Source organism: Saimiri boliviensis, chromosome 3 (genome assembly GCF_048565385.1).
Source record: "Saimiri boliviensis isolate mSaiBol1 chromosome 3, mSaiBol1.pri, whole genome shotgun sequence".
NCBI lineage: Eukaryota > Metazoa > Chordata > Mammalia > Primates > Cebidae > Saimiri > Saimiri boliviensis.
Window position 1 is genome coordinate 145,530,601 of NC_133451.1, and position 22,582 is coordinate 145,553,182.

The window sequence follows — 22,582 nt, forward strand, 5'->3', positions numbered from 1 at the left end:
TTTCTGATTTTTATTCAGGCATTGGTACCAAAGATGAAACTGCAAAAAAAGATAAAGATTTTAAATGGAAGAGCAATAAACAGGTCCAATTCAATCCTGGACAGACTACAGCCACATTGAGGGTGAGAATTATACCTGACAATGAATATGAGACTTCAGAGACCTTCCAGATCATTCTGTCGGAACCTCTCATGGCTGCACTGGAGTTTCCAGAAATGGCAACAGTTGAAATTGTAGACCCTGGAGATGGTATGTGACATCGATTGATTTGCTTTATTAACCAGTACAGGTTTGTGACTCGATTTCCAGCATTCATACTTCCCTCAGGCTCTGTAAGCCACTAGATGCGTTCATATCCATTTAGGATTTAAAGTGAAGAAAATCACTTTATAAACAATAATTGTTCGTTTGCTGTCAGGATTTTTGAAAAAGAATATAGTAGATTAAATAGACAGGATCTTTACCAGCATTCCTGTTATAAATATATATATATATATATATATATATACATATATATATATATATATATATATATATATATATATACAAGTCCTTACTGCAAACTTTCTGCACGCCATAGGTACAAAGCAGTTCTGCTCCCAGATGGCTAATCCTCAGGACTCATTCCAGGGTCCCCCTCTTTTCACAGCCAGATCAAGTGGGGACTTAGAAATCCATTGTCTTAGATGTGGCTCCTAGGTACTAGCCAATTCATTCTAATGTGTGTTCCCTGAAGTTTTGTGATTATTGTACATCATATCCTTGAATTCATTGGTTCATTTTATGCATTCATTCTTTCTGCAAATATCTCCCCAGATAAATTAGAAGGAAAAGAAATCTGAGCAGTAATTATGCTTTGCTGTCTCTTTTTTGGAAGTAGAAGAATATTCCCTAAAGGGAGCAGGGGATTCATATTCATCACTGAATTTTAATTAAGCACATTGACTCTGCACAGTAGTTAAAAGAGGTCATGTACCACCTGGAAGTGCGTAGCTTACAACCCAGGAGCAGGACTTAAACTCCACAAGGCTCAATGAAGAATCCCCTGCATTAGCGTGTTCTGAACTGCATAAGAGATCATTAGTGTAATAGACATCCACAGGGGATGGAAAGCTTTTCATTGTCAAACAAGTCTAGGAACCATGTCAAACTTCATCCCTCTTTTGAGGCATCATAATTCATGTTAGCATATTAAGGATTCTGAGAAACTCTCCTTTAAAGAAACACATTTAATTGTGTTTAATTTTTCCAAACTGGACTATGGATATTTTTCTTTTTCTTTTTTTTTTTTTTCCATCATCTTCAAGGAATGTCTTTTAAAATCTCTGCGTTTTGGTTTTGTTACAACATAATTTAAGAAGTACTGTTCTATATGCTCTGCTCTTTGGCAGATAAAAAAGAAGTAGAAAATACTGCCCCCACAACTGGTCTAATGAACCAGGTATTAGACCAGTTTTGTTGAACACAACACTTCAATACATGAATCAGTTATGAAGTAAATGTAAGACACATGGGGAAAACACTGAGCACTCAGGGAGAAGAACATAGACAGATCATCATGGTCCCAAGTAATTAAGGCTCATGAAAGAGGCAGAGATTGAGCTGAATCTTGAAAAATAAATGGGATTTTGATTAGAAGAGCATACAGAAACAGGCTTTCCAGATTCGAAAAAATAGAGGACATGACTGAATAACTTAGTCCTATTGTATCAATTTTTTCACATAACATTGATAACTTTAATTTACTTTTAGCTTCTTCCATGATGCCAACGTTTTGAATAGAAAGATGTCAAGATAGCAGACTACCACACTGGTAAAATGAAGAAAAGAAAATTATCACTGGTCTTTTCTCCCTGTAACTCAGAGCCAGTGTTTTCCTGGAGGTTGATGCTTGTATCTGTTGAAGCTAATGTAGGCAGGAAAGTAAATAAGAAAAAAGTTAATATGTAATAGCTAGATAATTTAACATTGAATTCTGAATTATCATTTAATAATAATTCCAAAAGAAAAAAAAGGAAGATGATTGCCAGCCGAGTGCAGTGGCTCACACCTGTAATCCCAGCATTTTGGGAGCCCAAGGCAGGTAGATCACTAGAGTCCAGGAGTTCAAGGCCAATCTGGTCAACATAGCAAAACCCCATCTCAACTAAAAATACAAAAGTTAGCCAGGCATGGTAGCACACACCTGTAATCCCAGCTACTCAGGAGTTTGGAACATGAGAATCGCTAGGACCCGGGAGGCAAACGTTGCAGTGAGCCAAGATTGTGACATACCGCTCCAGCCTGGGTGACAGAGTAAGACCTTGTCTCAAAAAAAAAAAGATGATTGCATACAATCTTTTCCCTTGTTACTTTCATCACTAAAGAATCTAGGTGCATATATAACACAGGGAAAAGAACTGAGGAAATTAAATGTGGTTTCATAGATAGTTACTGCAGTTCTCCACTTCATGCTATGCATTGGAACAGCCTCCTTTTAAACTTTATTTGTAAATAAGCACCTGTATTTTAATTGCATAATGCATGCTTAATAAAAAGCCTTGGAAAACATCTAAAATCTCTTACGCACCCCCCCCAAAAAAAAATAGTACACATAATCCCATCAACAAGACATGACCAATATTCATATCAATATTTCAGTGAATGTTTTGATGATGTCTAGGTGTATGCACACACATACACATACACGCAAACATGTACGCACATATTCACAACTCAGTAAATTTCAGCAGTAATATTATCTTTAAAATTGAGGGAAGGACCTGTAGCTTATTTTTCTCAGCATATTAAATGACCAGCGCAGTGTCTTACACAGTGTCTGTTCAGTAAATGTTAAATTGTTTGTTGAATGAAGAAAGAAAAGTTTTCCTCATTAATGAATTAGAGTACTTGATTGTTAAAACATTAAAAATAAGCAGTAAAAGTAAAACAAGGACAGAAATACATAATCTCCATTTAGAAGACTTAAAATTTGACCTCAGAATAAAAAAAAAAGACATGGAATTGCTGCAAGATTTTTGTTTTCCATTTTAATTCTGTCTATCCTTTTTAACCTTTCAAAAGAAGTCTCCTAAACCCAATTCCACTGCCTCTCTGGCTCCACTCAATAACAAATAATGTTTCCCATTCTCGCCATACTTAATACAGTCAATCACATTAGAAAATATAAAGGTCAAAGACTTTGTACATTTCTGCTCAGGTGTGTTCAGATAGCACCAATCAAATCTAAATCTTGGTGAAAAGTCTTCTGCTGTCTTTTCTAGAATCAACAGTTTATATTCCAGAGGCGGAATACAAAATCGAAGAGGATATTGGGGAACTTTTGATTCCAGTAAGACGAGCTGGAGATGCAAGCCAGGAACTAATGGTCATTTGCACCACATGTCAAGGTATGAGGCTCTCTGGGGTCCTGTTCACAGGAATAAGATGTTGAGAACAGGATTGTGGTAATTCTGGGAGTAGCACAGTGGGTGAGCAAAGCAGAGTTAAGATGCTGGATGCCTGGGCCCCTCACCGTGCACGCCCTGCTGAAAATCTCCTTTGCTGCTACTCTGAGCTGATCTCCTCAACCAGGGATAACGCTTTACTCAAAATTGAGATTAAAATATCTATTTTGACCACCCCACGAAAGGGGTTAGTCAAATGAGACATTCATGAGCGTCAAATGAGACATTTTACATCGAAACAGTTTATAAATGCTGGTCAAAAATTTATAAATTCAAGATTCTTATTTTTAATAGTCAGCATTGCCTCTGGGCAATATTGTAAAATAATTTGTGTATACTACTCAGTTTCTCTTCTCCTTTCTCCCCATCTCACAAGCACAGATGCCCCCCAACATGAGTTCTGGCATCTTTGCATCCAAAGCAAGGTTCCATTCTTTTTGACCACTTCTATACTGCCAAATTTAGCTGTCTCATGTCTCATCCCTGCAGGGTCAGATTCTCTAACATCTCATTAGCAGCTATGTAGAAAACGAAAATTGCAGAAATAAATGAAGACCACCCAAATGACACCAAGAAAAAGCTGTCTATTTGGAGCTCGCTGTAGCATGTGAGTCAGCCACCATCACTGGCATGTGACAGGCTCACAGGCAGGCAGAAGCATGAAAAAACTTTAGAGCGGAAAAAGGAAAGGTATCAGGTATGTCCTGATTGGAAGGTGTTGGCCTGGGAATCTGGAGACCTGCTTCGTAGAAGCAGGCATCTGATCTGATTGGTTAGGAGAGCATATTTGGCTCTCTCTGGTTGGTCCTAAATTCAAAGTGGGAGCAGAAATGAGAGAAGCTGGCAGTTACTGAGTAAGTCTGGACCATTCGATTACTGTTTGCTATAGAGGTGGTGGCTTGGCTTCCTGGACTAATTGCTGCAGCTTGTGAGTCAGAGTTCTCTTTTTGTATGTGGTATGGCCATTGTCCCTCTGTATATTTGGTCGCTCAAAATCAATGCTCCTACTTGTTGGTACGTCAGTGAGGGAGAATCTATTCCTCCAGCTTTTCTTTTTCTTCCAAACAACTTTTTTTTAACATTGTACCCCCACAACATTGTCTGTGAACACTGATGAGGGACTGATCATTTAGCAAGGGCAGGCAGTACCTTGGCAGATGGAAACTTTAATGGTAGGGCCTTGAGATCCCCAGCAAAACACAGCATAAAACTAGCTGCCTCCTTGACTTACCTGTAGCCATGTTTAGTATTTGTGAATTATTAGTAACATACAAAGCAGGAGTCTGTTTTCCCTCATGCTGTGTATGTAGCTCCTACCTATATACACATGTAGTTATGCTGTCTCTTCTTTTTAACCTTTCAAAAGCAGTCTCCCAAACCCAATTCCACTGCCTCTCTCACTCCACTCAATAATAATGTTTCCCATTCTCACCATATTTAATACAGTTATGTTAGAAAATATAAACGTCAAAGACTTTGTACATTTCTGTTCAGGTGTGTTCAAATGTCACAGATCAAATCTAAATCTTGGTGAAAAGTATTCTGCTGTCTTTTCTAGAATCAACAGTTTATATTCCAGAGAATTAACAGTTTATATTGAAAGGTTAAAAAGGATAGACACATACTCCTGTGTTCATTTTATTTATATAAATAAGTAATTGTTAAACATTTGCCTTAACACAACTTCCAGAGATGTTTAAATAACAAAATTGAACTTTCATCCTCTGAGATATTTACGTATACATGGGGAGTAGGTAAGAGCAAATGCCACAATGGCACACAATATGAGTATAAGAAGATTTATGACTTTCGCTCTTGTAATTCTGTTACTGGCCAGGTTCATTCTGCTTGTGCACAGCAAGCCAATCACCATGGTGACAGGTTTTGCAAAAGAGAAAAGATTTTCTTCACAAGGCTGCCATACAAAGATACAAGAGAACAAATCAAAATTCATCTCTTTGAAAAGAGTGTTTGGGGGTACTTATGAAATAGAAAGCAGAGTCGTCCGAAGCATAGGGAAGGGGGGGGGAGGTGAGGTAATCAAGGTTCCTGTGCAAACCTAATTAAGCTACATGGTTCTTCATAGGACAGGTATGCACAAAATGGCAGTGTTAGCACAATCTGAGGTTGGAGTCTTTGGCCCTCTGACATCAAAAGGTCACTCGAGCAGGTCCAGTTGAAGGGTCAGTGGTCTCAACCAGCTTGAACTAGATGACAGCTGTCCCTAGTTCCTGAAAAACAACTTTATGCAGCATTACTATAGTGCTTCACAGAGATGTTATCTATAAGGAAGCCAGTGGGAGTTTAGTTATATATTCTTTGGCTAAGCAATTTGCTAGTGGGAATTTTTTGTTGTTGTTTTCTTGGTAGGTTGGGAGAGGATTTTAAGACAGGGTCTCACTCTGTCACCCAGGCTGTAATTCAGTGACTCCATCACAGCTCACTGCAGGCTCAAACTCCTGGTCTGAGCCTGAGGCCATCCTTCCACCTCACCCTCTGGAGTAGCTGCGACTACAGGCACCAAACTATGCATGGCTACTTTTTTAAATTTTTTGTAGAGATGGAGTTGTCACTATGTTGCCCAGGCTGATCTTAAACTCCTGGCCTCAAGCAATTCTCCTGCCTTGGCTTCCCAAAGTGCTGGGATTACAGGTGTGTGCCACCATACCTGGCTGCTAAGTGGGAGTTTTAAGATCAACCATAAGTAAGCTGTTAAAAGCAAGCAAGGCAGGTTAAGTTTGGCTAACTTAATCAACTTAGCCCTTAGTTTCAGTTCCACCAAGAGGTAAGCAAGAGCCAAGATGCCATGCATGCATTGTATACCAAGCATACAGTGGCTTAGTGTTCCAGGGAGAGCCCCTAACTCTATCTTTTTCTCTTTTTCTTTACCACAAACATGAAAATACTTTCTTATGTGGGGTTCCGGGGGTCAAGGCTCAGGTGCCAAGCAGTGTGAGTTATGCACCAGCTATGCAGGGAGTTTTCCAGGCATGCCAGCTTTCACATCTGCAAATCACGCAGGAAGTTGGATTCCGTAGGGAATCCTGTAAGAAGCTAAATTTAGTTGTAGCCCTCCCACTTAGGGAAGCAACACCCCCCCATCCTCGCTGACTCCCTGCCAGACACTCTGAGCCTCCCTATTCATTTGGATGGTCCTTCTGCAGCATAGCTCTTTCCAAGGGATGAACAGACCCTCAGTGAATCCTTCCAGCTTAGCAATTACATATGATCTACTCAGCTGAGCTGTTTACCATCTCATCTCTTTCATTCTCATCTGAGAGACCTTAGCACCATTGTCTGCTGGACACTTTGGCTGTAGACAGAAAATATGCCACTAATACCAGAAGAAGCCCAGCTTGAAGCCCAGAGCAAAGCATGAGTACACTTTCTACAATAGCTGGTCTGTCCAGCCTCAACCACACCACCTAGCTCCCACGCACTTACCATTATTGGAAGACCCAAACTAGAGCCCCAGGCACATCCTTTCAGTGATCAGCTAGCTAAGGAGAAAGACCCCAAGGAGTACCTCACCTAGCTTGCTTTTTCTCCCCTTCACTTTTTACTTCCCAAATGGAGAAAAACTAGCTTAAATGCAAGAGTTGCTAACATTATATGGAACTGGCTATATCTGGTGCTTTCAAGAGGAAATCTTAGTTAAAAAACAGACAATAGGGCTATCTATCTCTGGACATACAGCCAAACTCAGCAAACATGAAGATCTTGAAGATGCATTGCAAAAGTTTGTCCTTGCAGTTGGTTTTAAATATCTTAAAGTAAATTATCTGTTTACTGCCAAATCCTCTGTCTTCCAGGACAGAGGAGAATTTATTCTTGTTTCTCTTTTCAACCTTGACACCATTAATGTTATGAATAACTATTTATTGTGAGGACTGTCCTGTGTAATGGAGTAAAACTGTCCTTTGTAATGGAGTAAAACTAGCTTAAACACAAGAGTTGCTAACATTATATGGAGCTGGCTATATCTGGTGCTTTCAAGAGGAAATCTTAAAGAAGAGCATGTTAAACAGCTTCCCTGGCCTCCATATATTCGATGCAAGTAGCATCCCCCACCTCCAGCTGTGACCCCCAGAAATGTCACCAGACATTGCCAAGTCTCGCCTAGCAGATAAAATCAGCCCAACTAAAAACTATTGCTCTATAATGAAGTGCGTTAAGCTCAAGGATTCTTTACGTAAAGACTTGCAAATTGGACATTTCTTGACCCTATTTCATACTTAAGAAAGATCTCATCTATCTTTTTCTTCTCATTAGTCACTCTTTTATTAGAAAACTGCTCTTACTGAAAGGAACAGCCAATGAAGAACAAACCACAGAACCTAAAAATCAAATGAGTAGGAACAGTATTGAATCATCCTGTGGTTTTTGGTCAGAACCAAGTCAAATATGTTGAGGTTTTTAATGATCTACTCCATCCAGCTAAAAAGAAGTGCGTAGAAACCACAAGCCATGGGCCCAGCGCCGCTTCTCTGAGTGGATTTCTTTTCTGGGTCACCTCCTAAGGAGGAGGTAGAAAGCAGATAATTTTGAAAGGCTTCCAAGCACATCCAGGTGAAAGATTTTCTTCTTTCTTTCCTTTCAAAAAAGATTCTCTGTGTTAGTTTATTTAGTTGTAGATGTGTTCATAGATTATAGAAGTTATACTTTCCATCTCAGACAGTTTGGGGGATTATCATTTTCTGTTCCTGAAGTACAAATCACATGGTTGAAAAATCCTCTTACTGCAGGTTTTCTGGGGGTAAACTCTCATCGTTTTCTGTTTATCAGAATATGTCTTTATTTCAACTCCTGTCTTGAAATTCTAGATTGACAGTAATACTCTCCCAGCATTTTTAAGTTATTATTCGACTGTATTCTGGCTTCCATTGTTGTTAAGAAGTTTGCTTTTCATCTAAAAGTTGTCTTTGTAGAGGTGTTTTTTCTATGCGTCTAAAATCTTAGATGTATTTGATCTGAATCTGTGAAAGATCTGAGGGCTCCACTTGAAAATGTTTTCCTCCGGAAAGGTTTCCTTTGCTTGTTCTAGGATTCAGAGGGTACCACTGATCCAGACACGCCCCTGCTGCCCTGTATCCTCAGGTGTAACCACAGTTTCTTGGTCAGCTCCGTGAGGTGCCCTATGCCCAAGGCCTGTCTCCACCTGCACTTGTCGGGATACCACCTACTGAATGGGAATCCTTTCTATGGATTTCAGATGGAGGGAGGATTTTTATGGTTTGTTTTAGGTTTTTTAAATTTCAATTTTGTTTCATTTGTGGGGTTTTTTTTTTATTTGACATTTGACAATATTCCCTACATCCTATAAGAACAGAAATGCCAGAATCATTATTTTTTCTAGTTGTTTTTTAATGTGAGGGCATCCCAGAGTACCGGACTGGCTAGTCTGCTGGAAACAAAAGTCCCCAAATCCCCTCTAGCTAGAAGCTCCCATGCTGCTCCAGCCCAGCCTTTCCTACCCTCCTCTTCTCTCCTCTGGTTCCCCGACCTCCCTTCAGTCATCAGCCCTGCTGGGGCATGAAGTGATTTGTGCCTGGGGCTCCAAAAGCCTCCTGCTCCAACCAGGTTTTAGCTGCTGCTCTTTAAAGGGGTTGATTGCTTGTCTTGCTGTCCTATTAAAATGTATATATTAAAGGAAAATCATGTGTTTAAAAGAATTTATAATCAAATAACTAAAGACAATGTGAGAAAGTGAAAAGTGCTTCAGGCTGATTCTCAGGAGACGGGTCTTTGACTCCTTAGATAACATGGGGCATTCTCTGCCTCAGTTTTCATATTGATAAAAATGCCCTGGCTACCTCATAAAGTAATCAGACAACATAATATAAGGGTTTAATTACCTTTGAATGTAGTTCCTTAATAGGACTTTCTCCCTGATTTTAACATTTGTGATTTTTATAACGCAAATGTAACATGTAGTCACAGAGACCGAGCTGTGAATACTCTTTGGTAAATAAATAATTAATTTTAAAAATAATCTCACAAATTCTCAGGGTGCCAGTGAGGTGAGGGAGGCCTGGACAGGGGAAATCGACGCCATTATCATCATGGGTAAAGTGGTATGCTGGATCCAGCTGGTAACTGCTCCTAAAAGCTGATTCTGTACACCTCTTCCCTACTCTGTGCTCAGTGACTTCATGCTGTTAGTTGAAGTTGGCTATGGTGGAAATATTAATACAACAAAAATCAGCAAAGTTTGCAAATCAGCTTTGTGTGCCTTGTTTGGAGAGCGACTTGGAAAACACTGTTTAGCACATCACCATGCTAAGGAAGGGATCTTCTAGGTTAATATGAAATGAATCTTTGGTTTTAACCTTAATTTTGGAGAACTAAACCCATACCCATTAAAACTGCAATCCATCATGCCTCATAATCTACCCCTGCAAACAATGAATCCTCTTTAATGTTTCTTATAAAGATACTATGCACTACCACTGGTCAAGCCACTCAAACAAGCTTTGAGACCCAATTACTAAAGTGTCTTTGATACCAACCTGGAAATCATACACTTATACTCCTTGAAGCCTCTTCACTGTTAAATATGGGATATGTACAGACCATTGCCAGGGACCATATCTTTTATCTCAGAATATATTTGATGTTTTCAGAACAGAATTTTCTCTCTAAGTCCTGAGAAGTCTTAACTTGCTGCAGATAAAATACTATTTGTTTGGTTTTTTTGATAAATGAATGTCAGTATTCACGTTCTTAATTATTGAGTATAACTAATCAAAGAGTTTCCCAAAGTAAATTTTCTAGAATCCTGAAAGGAATATTCCATTTAGATCAACAGAATTTTTTCATTAAATACAATTTACATAGACAACTTTTTTCATCAACTTTTGTTTAAAAATCTTGCTAAAACATATTGTCTTGCCTTCTGCTTTAAAAGAGTTCAATAGCCAAACGATTTTCAAGAAGTATTATATTTCAGTCTTTCATTTAACCCAGAAATGAACCTTCTTAAAGGTCACATCTATGTCAACCAGCGGATTGGTCAAATACAAAAAAAAAAAAAAAAATTAAACAGAAAAAGAAAAATCTCAACTGCTTTTGTTTCATGAACTATAAATAAATCATTATTTGAATATTAGGTGATATATATTGAGAAAGAGGTTTAATACAGATAGTTATATTTAGTGAAGACAGTATTAGATACTTACTATGTGAGTCTAGGGTGTATAGTATCTGCTTTTGGCATTTATCCTGAGGAGTTAACATGCGGTTTCTGACAAGGTTCTTTGTCATACCACTGTCATACCAACATACTGCGCCGTTGATGGCTGGGCAAAATTGAGAATTGTGTTCTCCAAGGTATAGTTCTGCTTAAACATCTGGTTCTTTAAAAGGCATTCCAAAAGTTGTTTGCTATTTAATCAGATTGTTGCAAGAGCTTAACACCTTTTTCCCTTTGTCCATGTGCCCTGGAACACAGAAGATCTCTCTGACAGTGTTTCATCTCATCCTGAGAGCCTTTCTATATTGCTAGCCTCGCACCTCCTTCCCCATTTAACTGGAGAGTGCCTGTCTTAGGCATTCAGTGATAGAACTATGTCTCACATCTGGAGAACCAGCCTATCCTGGTTGACTTGAGCACGGAAACTCTTTCAAGCATACGTTTCCCCAGAGATGGAATCTCATGAAATAATAAGGTTTCAAAGCATAGACCTCCACGAAAACTCAGCTAGCTTCCCCACCAAGTGATAGTCCCCCTTGTGCCTCTCCATTTTGATCAGTTTCTGCCCTCTGCCCTAGCAAACACATTTTATTTTCATCAACTCTCCAGCTCTAACAATTTTTATGTTTCCAGAATAGCGAAACAGTCAATTTGTTACTTCTGAATAATTCTAAAATTTTTGTTCTTTCAAAAAAAACCATTCTGAAACACCTTAGAGTCAGTGCCCTTCTGAGCAAACTATCTGAGGTCAGTTGGAGACCACTATCACTTTTTAACAACCTAGATCTGTACAGGCAGCATGTAGTGATGGCCACCAACTTGTATGGATGTTTAGATGACAGTGGTGTCATTATGCATCTGTGCATGTACCACAGCTATAAGCAAGAAACACTCTTACAAGACTAGAGCATCCAGTCCAGAATCTCACTGTCATCTCCCCATTACTTCTTATTAAAATGTGCTATGGTAGGAAATATTTATACTTTTCAAAAACTTCCTATCTGGTATAATATTATTTTATAGTGTTTGTTCTGCCTAAATCTGGTCTGCCTAAATCATTTAAATTACAATGAATACTTTTCAGTCTTTTAGTCCTAAACCTATGTTTTGCTCGTTTTTTCTTTTCTCTCTTTTTTTTTTTTTTTAAGATGGAGTCTTGCTCTGTCACCCAGGCTGGAGTGCAGTGGCATGATATTGGTTTACTGCAACCTCTGCCCCTGGGTTCAAGCAATTCTCCCGCCTCAGCCTCCCGAGAAGCTGGGACGACAGGTGCGCACCACCACACCCAGCTAATTTTCATAGTTTTAGTAGAGACAGTGTTTCACCATATTGGTCAGGCTGGTCTTAAACTCCTAATCTTGTGATTCGCCCACCTCGGCCTCCCCAAAGTGCTGGGATTACTGGTGTGAACCACTGGGCCTGGTCTGCTGTTTTAAAACTACAAAAACTGCATCAAGTCCTCGAAATCCTACGTATTTATTCTAGAAAAAAATTATTAGGTTGGTGCAAAAGTAATTGTGGTTATTGCCATTAAAAGTAATGGGAAAACCGGAATTGCTTTTGCACCAACATATGCGTACCCGCTCAGACTTGTACTTGAATAGTCATGGCAGCATTATTTACAATTGCTAAGAACTAGAAATAACTCAAATTAGCAACTGGTAAATGGATAAACAAACTGTGGAATAGCCACACAATGGGAAACAATAGCCAGCAATAAAAGGGAAAACAAATCACCGTACATGGATGAATCTCAAAAGCATTGTACTAAATGAAAGATTCAGAACATATGCTTCATTTGTATAAAATTTCTCATAAAGGCAAATAAATCTATAATGACATGAAGCAGATCTGTGATTTCCAAGGCCTGGGAGACAGGGAAGAAGATGGATTGCAAGAGACACAGTCAACTTTTGTGGATGAATAAAGAAAGTTTTGTTATGATTGTGGCGGTGGTCACATGATTATAAGCATTTGTCAAAACTCTTCAAACTGTGCATTCACATTGGTGAATATTAATGCAAGTAAATTATTAAAATAACATTTAAAATAAACACACTGAATGTAAACTGAAATACTCTAATCAATCCTGCACTCCTTGCAAAATAAGATACCATTTTCTGGCTGTATTATGGTGTCATACAAGGAATTCTAGCTGGGTTGTATGATGATCAGATCACAAAGATGCTGTGCACAGCTTTGTCGCTATAGGCAGAGCAGCAGCAGGAAAAAAATCTATACCATTTTCATGCTGTGGATTCTCTAGTCCTAATTTCACTGCACCTCAGTTTTCCCATCTATATATGAAATAATTGAGCTAAGCTAGCCCAGCATCCTGTGATACTGTTTTTTAGCCCCTAGTATAAACAAACTTTATTCAATATACTCTATTTTTTAAAATCACTAATCTAGATCATGTCAAAATACTAGACTATTCCAGAAACCTTCTGATTACAATATTAACATTTGTCAGCATAAGTACATTGTATCATTCAGACAGCTATTATCTAAAAATAGGTTAAAGAAAACAAACATGCTTCTTGTTTGGAATTCTATTTCTTCTCAACTTCGCTGTTCCTTCTCATATTTCTGTAGGTTCTGCCACAGGCACAGTTTCTTCCACAGTGTTATCATTCTCTGATTACATCTCACGTCCGGAAGACCACACCAGCATCCTCCACTTTGGCAAGAACCAGACACAGAAGACCTGCAGGGTCCTGATCATCGACGACTCCCTTTATGAAGAGGAGGAATCCTTCAGTGTTTCACTGAGGCTGCCAGTGGGAGGACAGCTGGGAGCCAGATTCCCCACCACTAAGGTGACTATCCTAGCTGATCATTATGATGGTAAGTCTATTTCTTGCTTCCCAACCTTTGGCAATAGCTGCCTTCTTCTCACATGTTCCCCCAACAGTGGAAAGGCGAATGTAGCTTAACTTGTCTTTAAAAGAATATTTTATGTTCTTTTTTCTCCAAAAACTGTGAGTAGCTCTTTAAATGCATAGACATCACCAACACTAACAACAAAATAGCCATCTGAGAAGATTAAATATTTGGGTATGACACAAGAAAAGCACAGCCTAAGGAGGTGACCTAAGACTTAGAAGGAAATTAGGAAGAAGACTTAAGTCAAGTATCTAATCACCCAGCCAGGACTACCCCACGAGGACCCTCATCTTAGCAGCAAAAGGATCATCCCTCACAGCAAGGGTGTGAGTTTCAAGTGGTACAAAGACAAGATGGAGCCCCACGTGTCGACATCTGGACCTCTTTATGGTTACCTAGCAGGGCATTCGCTTCCAGTCCCTAAGGAGCCCAGCTGAAATTTGGCCAGAGAAGAGAGGGGTGCCTCATTCCTCAACACCAACCCTCCCCTCCCAGACACAACATAAAATATCAAGCCCAGTATGATTTTCTTAGGTCTCACCTGCACTTTCTATAAGAAGTATTTTAATAGAAAATGGTAATAAAGACAAGGCCAGGATCAGACTGTGTTATTACTAATCTTGTATTAGTTTGACGGCTTCATCTCTCAACCACGCTTCTATCAGGATTTGAGTGGCTGTGAGTTGCTGAGCTTAGACCTAAGAAGGGTTAGACTGGGCTGTTAATGTAGACCCAAAATTAATATGACTGCTTTATGGATGCAGCACAAAGCTTCCATTAAACTGAGAGCTATGCCAAGAGATAAACAGAGATTTGTAAAGTTTGAACAGTTTATACACTCTCCAGTTAGGTATGGTAAATTTATCATATACTATCATGTTCTGTTTGAAATTATGTCTTCATAATAACCATAGAACAAAGGAAAATATGAATGAGATTAAAGGTGGTCTTTCGTTTGTTTGTTTGTTTGTTGTTGAGTCTATCCTGCAGACTCTGGCCAAGTGGCAGATGAAAGGAGTATTCAGACACACGTATTTTATGTAAGAACAGCTAAGAGACTGCTGGAGAGAGCAGTCTCAATAAGCCAGAGCTGCTTGTATTTATTCAGTACTGGTATAATGTCAAAGGCCTGAAGCCAACACAATTGTGGGTAATTAAGATTGTCGTCTCCCTTTACAGGGAGGAATCTTGCATGTCAACGATCAAAGGTCGGTCTCTGACTGACATTAAGTAAATAACTTACCTAGATAGATTTCTTTACACTCCCTTGTTACCTACTCTTCACCCTCAGCCTCAGAGTAAGAGAATCAGCTGCCTTCAACTTTATTCTCACCAGAAGCTTTGCAGAGCCTTCCGACCTTTCCAAAGGCCTGCCTCTTTCCCTGTAGCTTCTCCCCCCACCCTGACCGATCTCCTACAGTTTGTTTGTTGTTTAGTCTCCTAAATGACTTTATTTGGGAATATTGCACCCTGTGGACCAGATCTCTGAAATGTTCAGTAGACTAGTTTTGCTCCATTAAAAAGAAAAAAGAATTTTCAAGGACTAAGTTCAGTTCCAAAACACATCTTTACAAGCATCAAGAGCTAAGAATAAGAATAGGCCCTGAGATCCATGCTTTCTTCATTGTGTACCTTTCTTTTCAAAAATTTCTTCATTGGAATTAAAACAAAGATTGCTTTTCTTAAAATAATTTGAATGAATTTTCAACTTTTTATGGAAATGCATAATTGTATTATACAGTATATTCTCCTTTTTTTAATCAATGCTTACTTTTCCATCATGATGAAGAATTAACACGAAAAGTTGGAATTTGTAAACACAATAGTTTCAAATTCCTTTTCCCTTCACTATCACATCTTTTCCTATAGCAGGAAAGATTGGCATTAGAACAGTCTCCGTTATGTTTCTCTAGCAAAGCTAGTAATAGGTTTTCAAAGTACACACAACGAAAGAAATGGGAGAAAAAAAGGAAGAGAATCAAAAGTGGCACAACTGAGCCAGAAAAGCTTGAGCTGGGGGCCTGGAGATTTTGGATTCTAAGCCTGAGACACACTGTCTCTGGGTAACCTTGACTAGGTCAAGCTATCTGGGGCTCTGTTTCCCAATCATGAAATAAGGGAATTGATTGGGTTGCCTATAGGAACCCTTTCACTCCATAATTCTATAATTCTTAAGTCATTCTAAGAAGGCATTAGTTAATAAACACCACCCATACACAAAAATGATGCATCCTGTAGGCTGAGTTTTTCCATTAAAATTTTGTCATTAACTTAGAAAAATGTGTGTCAAAGTTTTGCTCTATATAAGCCAGGTTAAAAAGAGACTTAACTGGTGAAGCAAAAACTTGAATGGTCATGCATTTTAAGCTATCCATTTTGTCTTTTATTTTTCCAAGGCCTACCCCTGTTTGACTCATGCTACACTCTAACATTTTTCAAGTACATGTTGAGTTACATTTTGATAAGCAAGTGCATTATATAATTTTACCCAGATAATTAGAAGGAAATTTCTTTTAAAACTAGCCTGAAATTTTGAACTAAAAGTGAAGAATGAGGCTGTCTGACCTTCAATTGTTCTATCTCTTCTTCCTCAAGAAGAAGTATGTTTTCTGCATACTTCTATACAAGTTACCAACTTATAATTAGAAAATTTAGTGACTGGTGTGGAAATGAAATGGAAAGATGACCTCTTCTTGTCATTAAGCAAATACAGCTTTCTCTGCTACACTCATAATCCTACAAGAGTATTGCACATCTGAGTGTAAGTCAAGGATACTCAACCTAACTCTTAATCATTGAGTTCCCCGCTTCTGACTGTATGTCCTTTTCCTAAATCTAAATCTTCAATTCCTATTCTAGTAACACGGTGAACCAACTACAGAGCAAGGTAGTTTTACCTAACATAGTTTTAGAATAAGCTCAAAAACCGGAGCTTATCTGAAAACTACAATAACTAGAAACAAAGCATGAAGCACGCAACAGATATTAGATCTAAGCAAGCAATTTAACGGGTGAGATGATATGACTCTGTTGGTATGCTCAGAACTGAGGTGACTTCGGGGAGCACCACACAAAAGAATAAAGAGAGCTCGTTAACCAAAATATTAGTGTTTGTATGTATAATAAATGAATGGCTGCCAAAAGAGCAGACATTCAAGTCCTTTGGTCAATATTGTAGGCTGAATAATGGACCTCAAAGATATTCACATTCTAACCACCAACGCTGTGAATGTGTCACCTTACATGACAAAACGGACTTTGAGGGTAAGGCTGTTGAGATGAAGTGATTATCCTGAGTTTCTCAAGTGGGCCCAGAGTAATCAGCAGGGTGCTTATAAGAGAGAGGCAAGAGGATCACAGAGAAGAAGGGGATCCAATGACTGAAACCAGAGGTTGGAGTGAGGCACTTTGAAGCTGGAGGAAAGAGCCACGAGCCGAGGAATGCAGGTAGCCTCTCGAAGCTAGAAAAGTCAAGGAGTTGGATTTCTTCCTGAAGGCTCCAGTTAGAACACAGCCCTGGCAACACCCTTTATTTTGGTTAGACTTCTGACTCAAAGAACTATAATAGAATAAATTTGTGTTGTTTTAAGCCACTAAATTTGTGGTAACTTATTACGGCAACAAAAGGAAATTAATAACGTTAGTATTGTTTCTGGAGGAAACATCTATATAAGTTACCAACTTATAATTAGAAAATTCAGTGACTGGTGTGGAAATGAAATTCTTCTTATCATTAAGCAAATACGGCCTTCTCTGCTACACTCATAATCCTACAAGAGTATTGCACATCTGAGTGTGCACCACACAAGTCAAGGATGCTCAATCTAACTCTTAATCATAGAGTTCCCTGCTTCTGACTGTATGTCCTTTTCCTAAATCTTCAATTCCTATTCTAGTAACACGGTGAACCAACTACAGAGCAAGGTAAAAAGTGATTAAGGCAAGACAGGCTCAGATGAAGGACCAAGGAAGTCAAGAAAAGCCATAAATTTCTTCTAGCTGAAGGAGCTCAAGAAAAATGTATCATTCGTCCTGTCTGGATGGGTAAACTTGAGGATAGAGAAAAGAAGGACAATAGCATTTCAGGTGGAGGAAACAGCTGGAGCAAAGTCATAAATGAGGTGATATCAAGAACATGGTTCAAGACTGTGCAGGAATGCCATAGGCCAATTCTTTTATTTAATAGGATGGAGAATTAGCCTCATGCTTTATATTTATTAAGAACTACTTGTTTATTAATTTATTAGTTCCAAAATCTTTGTTGAGCCTCATTATGTATCAGGAACTCTGCTAGGCATAGAGGATACAGCAGTGAAGAATCCAGCCATCAAGGGGGAAACACTATTCTGGAGTTTTTCTTGAAACCAAATAAAGGATATTAATAATAACCTTCAGCCATTGCATCTCAGGTTCAAACCTAAGAAAATTTTTCTGGTAAAGTTCTAGATACCAAAATATACTGCAGAGAAAGATTTTTTGAAATACTTTTAAGAAGAGAATATGCAATATAATATTACCTAAGTTGTTTGTATGTAAGTCTTGCCTAAGGATGAGAAATAGATATAAATCCTTCTAGATTCATAAAAGCATAAAATCTTAGAAATAAAGATCATGTGGTTCAGCCTTCTCATTGTTGAAGTAAATGTACTAAGTGGCTTTGCAAGTTTGCCCAGCCAGTTAAAGCCCAGATTTCTGCCCCTGTCTTCATAACTCTTTTGTACTCTCCTATGATCCTTCAGTGATGTGGTTCTGGGATGCATTTACCCCTAAGAAATAGCCAAACCTTCCACAGATAAATATTTTCTTCCTTTTAAAGTTACTAATGGGCTGGGCACAGTGGCTCATTCCTGTAATCTCAGGACTTTGGGAGTCTGAGGGAGGCAAATCACAAGATCAGGAGTTCGGGACCAGCCTGGCCAACATGATGAAACCCTGTCTCTATTAAAAATATAAAAAGTTAGCTAAGCATAGTGGCAGGTGCCTGTAGTCCCAGCTACTGGGGAGGCTGAGGCAGGAAAATCACTTGAACCCAGGAGGTGCAGGTTGCAGTGAGCTGAGATTGCACCACTACACTCCAGCCCTGGCGACAGAGTGAGACTTCATCTCAAAATAAATAAATAAATAAAGTTACTAACTGCAGTGATACAGGTGGCCATCTAGTGTTTCTGATAATAAAAATTTACCTTCATGTTCAAAACCCACAGGAAACCACCAGTCAGTAAAGTTTGACCGAATTGTTAGTTTAAAATTGTTTCAGCTGTCTTCAAATGCATGCAAAAAAAATAATAATAAAGTTGCTAAGAATATCGTAACTTCACAGGTACCATTTAGCAAGCAAACCCCTTGAAAAACATGTTTTCATATGCACATAGCCAAAATGTAGGTAGTCTGGAGGAGATACCAGCCCTTTCATGTTGGCTCTCTTCACGCAGGTGAACAATAGGATTTTGTAATGCACCTTGATCCTGTTTTAATACCGTGGGTCTCTAGCATTGTCTCATTTTATGCAGAGACCTGCTGACCGTGTGTGCATAACTGAACAAAGAATCCAGTTGTTCATCAGTAAAAATTTTGAAGAAAGAGATGCAAACGACATGCTACTTAATAAGTAAACAAAAATCTGAAATAAAAGGAGCTGGCACATTTTGCTAGTCATCTCATAGGCCAAGCAAATGTCTGTGTAGAAATGAAAATTGGCCACAATGGAAAAAAGAACCATGAGCCAATTGAAGTAATCTGCCCAGGAAAACACTTGGGTATACTCGACTTTTCAGAAAAATAGAAATGGCACTAAATTACCACTTTGTTTATGAAGTCGTAATTAAATAAAGATTGTAAGATAATAAAAGGAGACTTTTTGCTCAGTTATAAAGTAGTAAATTGTTTGCCTCTCAGTATTTGGAGTTAAGTGGTAGAAAATTAAAATGATAGTGTCTTTATTGGCTGCACATGAAAGTCAGAGGAAGGAACAGAATAAAGACTGTAAATGGCTTTCTTCGTGACCACCACTTTCTTAATTAATCCAATGCATATTCTGGCAAACCACTTTGGCTCCATTTTTCTCTCTCTTTGACTTTGGTTTTTATATTTCAAATAATAAAGTTATATCTGTGAATCATGGTGGCCACTGAAACAAGAGAATAACACTAATTAAATTCCAAAAATTACACCAAAATACTTGAATTTTGTTAGTGCCACATTGTATGAACAACAAAGCCATCATGTGAACAATAAAGTTAGTAAGATAAGCTAAATGGTACTTAACTCTAAGAGCAGTTATAGATAAGAATATATAAAAACAAGTAGAAGTCTTAATATCTATTTCTTGAAGAAATATATCCCTGAGCCCTGCCATATTCCTACTTAATTTTTACTTAAAACTTTGGTAGTTTTTATTTGTTTGTTTGCTTGCTTGCTTGCTTGCTTACTTGTTTTTTGAGATGGAGTCTGGCTCTGTCACCCAGGCTGGAGTGCAATGGCACTATCTTGGCTCACTGATTCTTTTGCCTCAGCCTCTCAAGGAGCTGGGATTACAGGCGCCTGTCACCCACTGATGTGTTTACCACTTCACATGGGCAGATCACTCCTGACCTTGTGATCCACCCACCTTGGCTTCCCAAAGTGCTGGGATTACAGGTGTGAGCCACCGCACCTGGCCACCTTGGTAGTTTTAAATTCTCTAATGTTCAGAAGAGAACTTGAGAAAATTCTCAATATCAAATATTAAAAGGAAGGGGGAAAAAGCAAAGAAAGGGCTGGGCATGGTGACTCATGCTTATAATCCTAGCACTTTGGGAGGCAAAGGCAAGTGGATCACCTGAGGTCAGGAGTTCGAGACCAGCCTGGCCAACATGGAGAAACCTCATATCTACTAAAAATAAAAAATAAGTTAGACATGGTGGCACATCCCTGTAATGTCAGCTACTCAGGAGGCTGAGGCAGGAGAATCCCTTGAACACTTAAACCTAGGAGGCAGAGTTCATGGTGAGCTGAGATCACGCCATTGCACTTCAGCTTGGGCAACAAGAGGGAAACTCTGTCTCAAAAAAAAAAAAAAAAAGCAAAGAAAGGAAGAAAATTACACAAAATCCAGTATACAATCCAATTGTTAGGTTGCAATGTTGTTTGAAATGGTTTGAGTAGATTCTTAACAAGTAGATAATTCATTCAAGAGACATTTATAGTGAACTGCCACTTGCTTAGTACAGAACTACAAAGCCTATCCCTGCCTTCTGTCCTACCCAACTTGATCTTTAATAAGATTATCCTTGAATGAATGAAGGCTTTTTAATGGAGAAAAGAATTATGCACAGAACTAATGATGGAAGATTCATAGCTCAGTGTAAACAATCTGAATTGCTACATACTTATCTGAGCAAGTCATTATTTATAATTATTGGATTGTGGGAACGTGCATTTAGATTCTGTAACATTTACTGAGGATCAAGCATATTGCTAAGCTTAAAATGCAATGCTAGAATCCACATACATGATCATCTGTGTGATGTGTTCATGAAGTCACACTAAAATATTATGTAATTTAAAAAGGAGGCAAGTTTCCAAGTTGTGGCTTCTAGTTACCTTTCAGGAGCTTCCTAAATGATTTTGGTTGTGCTCTTGAGTTCTCAGCACCCCTGATATTTGAGATCTGCCACTGTTTTTATCATTTAAGATATTAACAATTAATTTTAAAAATATAACTTTAAAATATTCTCTTAGTATCCTGAATATGTCTATCTAAAAAGAAGAAGCTGAGGCAAAATTAATATAGAGTTTATCTAAGCCAAAGTTTGATGACTGCAGCCTCGGACAACATCCAGGTTGCCTTGAAGAATGCTGCAGAGAGTGGAGAGGCTCAAGTTTTTAGAGAAAAAGGAACAAATCAGGAGATGGAATGTCTTAATCCATTTGTGTTCCTATAAAAGAGTCCTGAGGCTAGGTAAATTATAAAGAAAAGAGGTTTATTTGGGCCACAGTTCTGTGGGCTGCACAGAAAACATGGTGCCAGTATCTGCTTCTGGTGAGAGCCTCAGGAAGGTCCACACATGGCAGAAGGGGAAGGGAAGTTGATGTGTGCAGATCACATGACAAGAGAGATGCAACAGAGAAAGGTGAGGCGGTGCCAGGCTCTTTTTAACAATCAGATCATGCAGGTACTCATAGAGCAAGAACTCACTCACTACTTTGAGGATGGCACCAAGATGTTCATGAAAGATCCAACCCCCTGATCCAAACACTTTTCACCTGGCCTCACCTCCAACACTGGTGATAACATTTCAACAGGAGATTTGGAAGGAACAAATGTCCAAACTGTAACAGAAGGCAATTACAAAAAGTTGTTTGTCAGGAATTCTCATTGGTTTATAGAAATAACATTGGTTAGTGGTTGGCTATACACTGTTGAATTATAGGGTGTAAGACATTTTATGGCTGCTTGACATCAGTAAGTCTAGAGTCCCCACAGCAAGTGACTTCAAGAAATGTATTATTTAGCTCAAGGGGGAGTAAGATGTGACGAGTGCTACATTTCAAATGCCTCTCTGGGCTGGATAATTTAAAGGGACTTGCATTCCTCATATAAAAAGATTTTTTTTTTCTTTCTCATATAGATAATACATAAATTATTTCCAAATGAATATATTTACTTCAAGTTGTTCTTTTATCTAGAACTCCTCATCTCAGAAATACGTCAGTCTACTGAGGCTACAGAATGTATTCAATGAATCAACTATGTTTAGAGTACAGACTGCCTTTGCTGTTTCACATGTGAGGTCATCACAATCAGAGACAACAGGGAGAGAGGAAATGAGGCAAACAATAACAACTGATTGCCACTGATTTTTATCCCAGAAATCGGAGAAAATATATCAAAATTGTTTTAAGGTTAGATATCCATAGGATGATGTACCTTTTATAAGGTTTATTCTCTGTAAAGTTTATTGCCAAGTTTAAAATGAAGAAACTGAGGCCTGCATGAGAACAATTAGACACCAATTTATTCTGCTACAGGCAAGGTTCTATGGTCCAGGGAAAGAGGGCCAGAGAAGTTGTGCCTGAC

The 22,582-nt window shown here is 38.6% G+C and overlaps 1 protein-coding gene across 1 annotated transcript in view; it reads left to right on the plus strand.

The window, feature by feature from the left end:
* FREM3 (FRAS1 related extracellular matrix 3) overlaps positions 1-22,582 on the plus strand; it is a 79,089-nt gene that overhangs the window by 51,086 nt on the left and 5,421 nt on the right. The window contains exons 4-6 of the mRNA XM_003928014.3: positions 19-249; positions 3,264-3,389; positions 13,234-13,485. Of these exons, the coding sequence (XP_003928063.2) occupies positions 19-249; positions 3,264-3,389; positions 13,234-13,485 (609 nt within the window). The remainder of the gene's footprint in view (positions 1-18; positions 250-3,263; positions 3,390-13,233; positions 13,486-22,582) is intronic.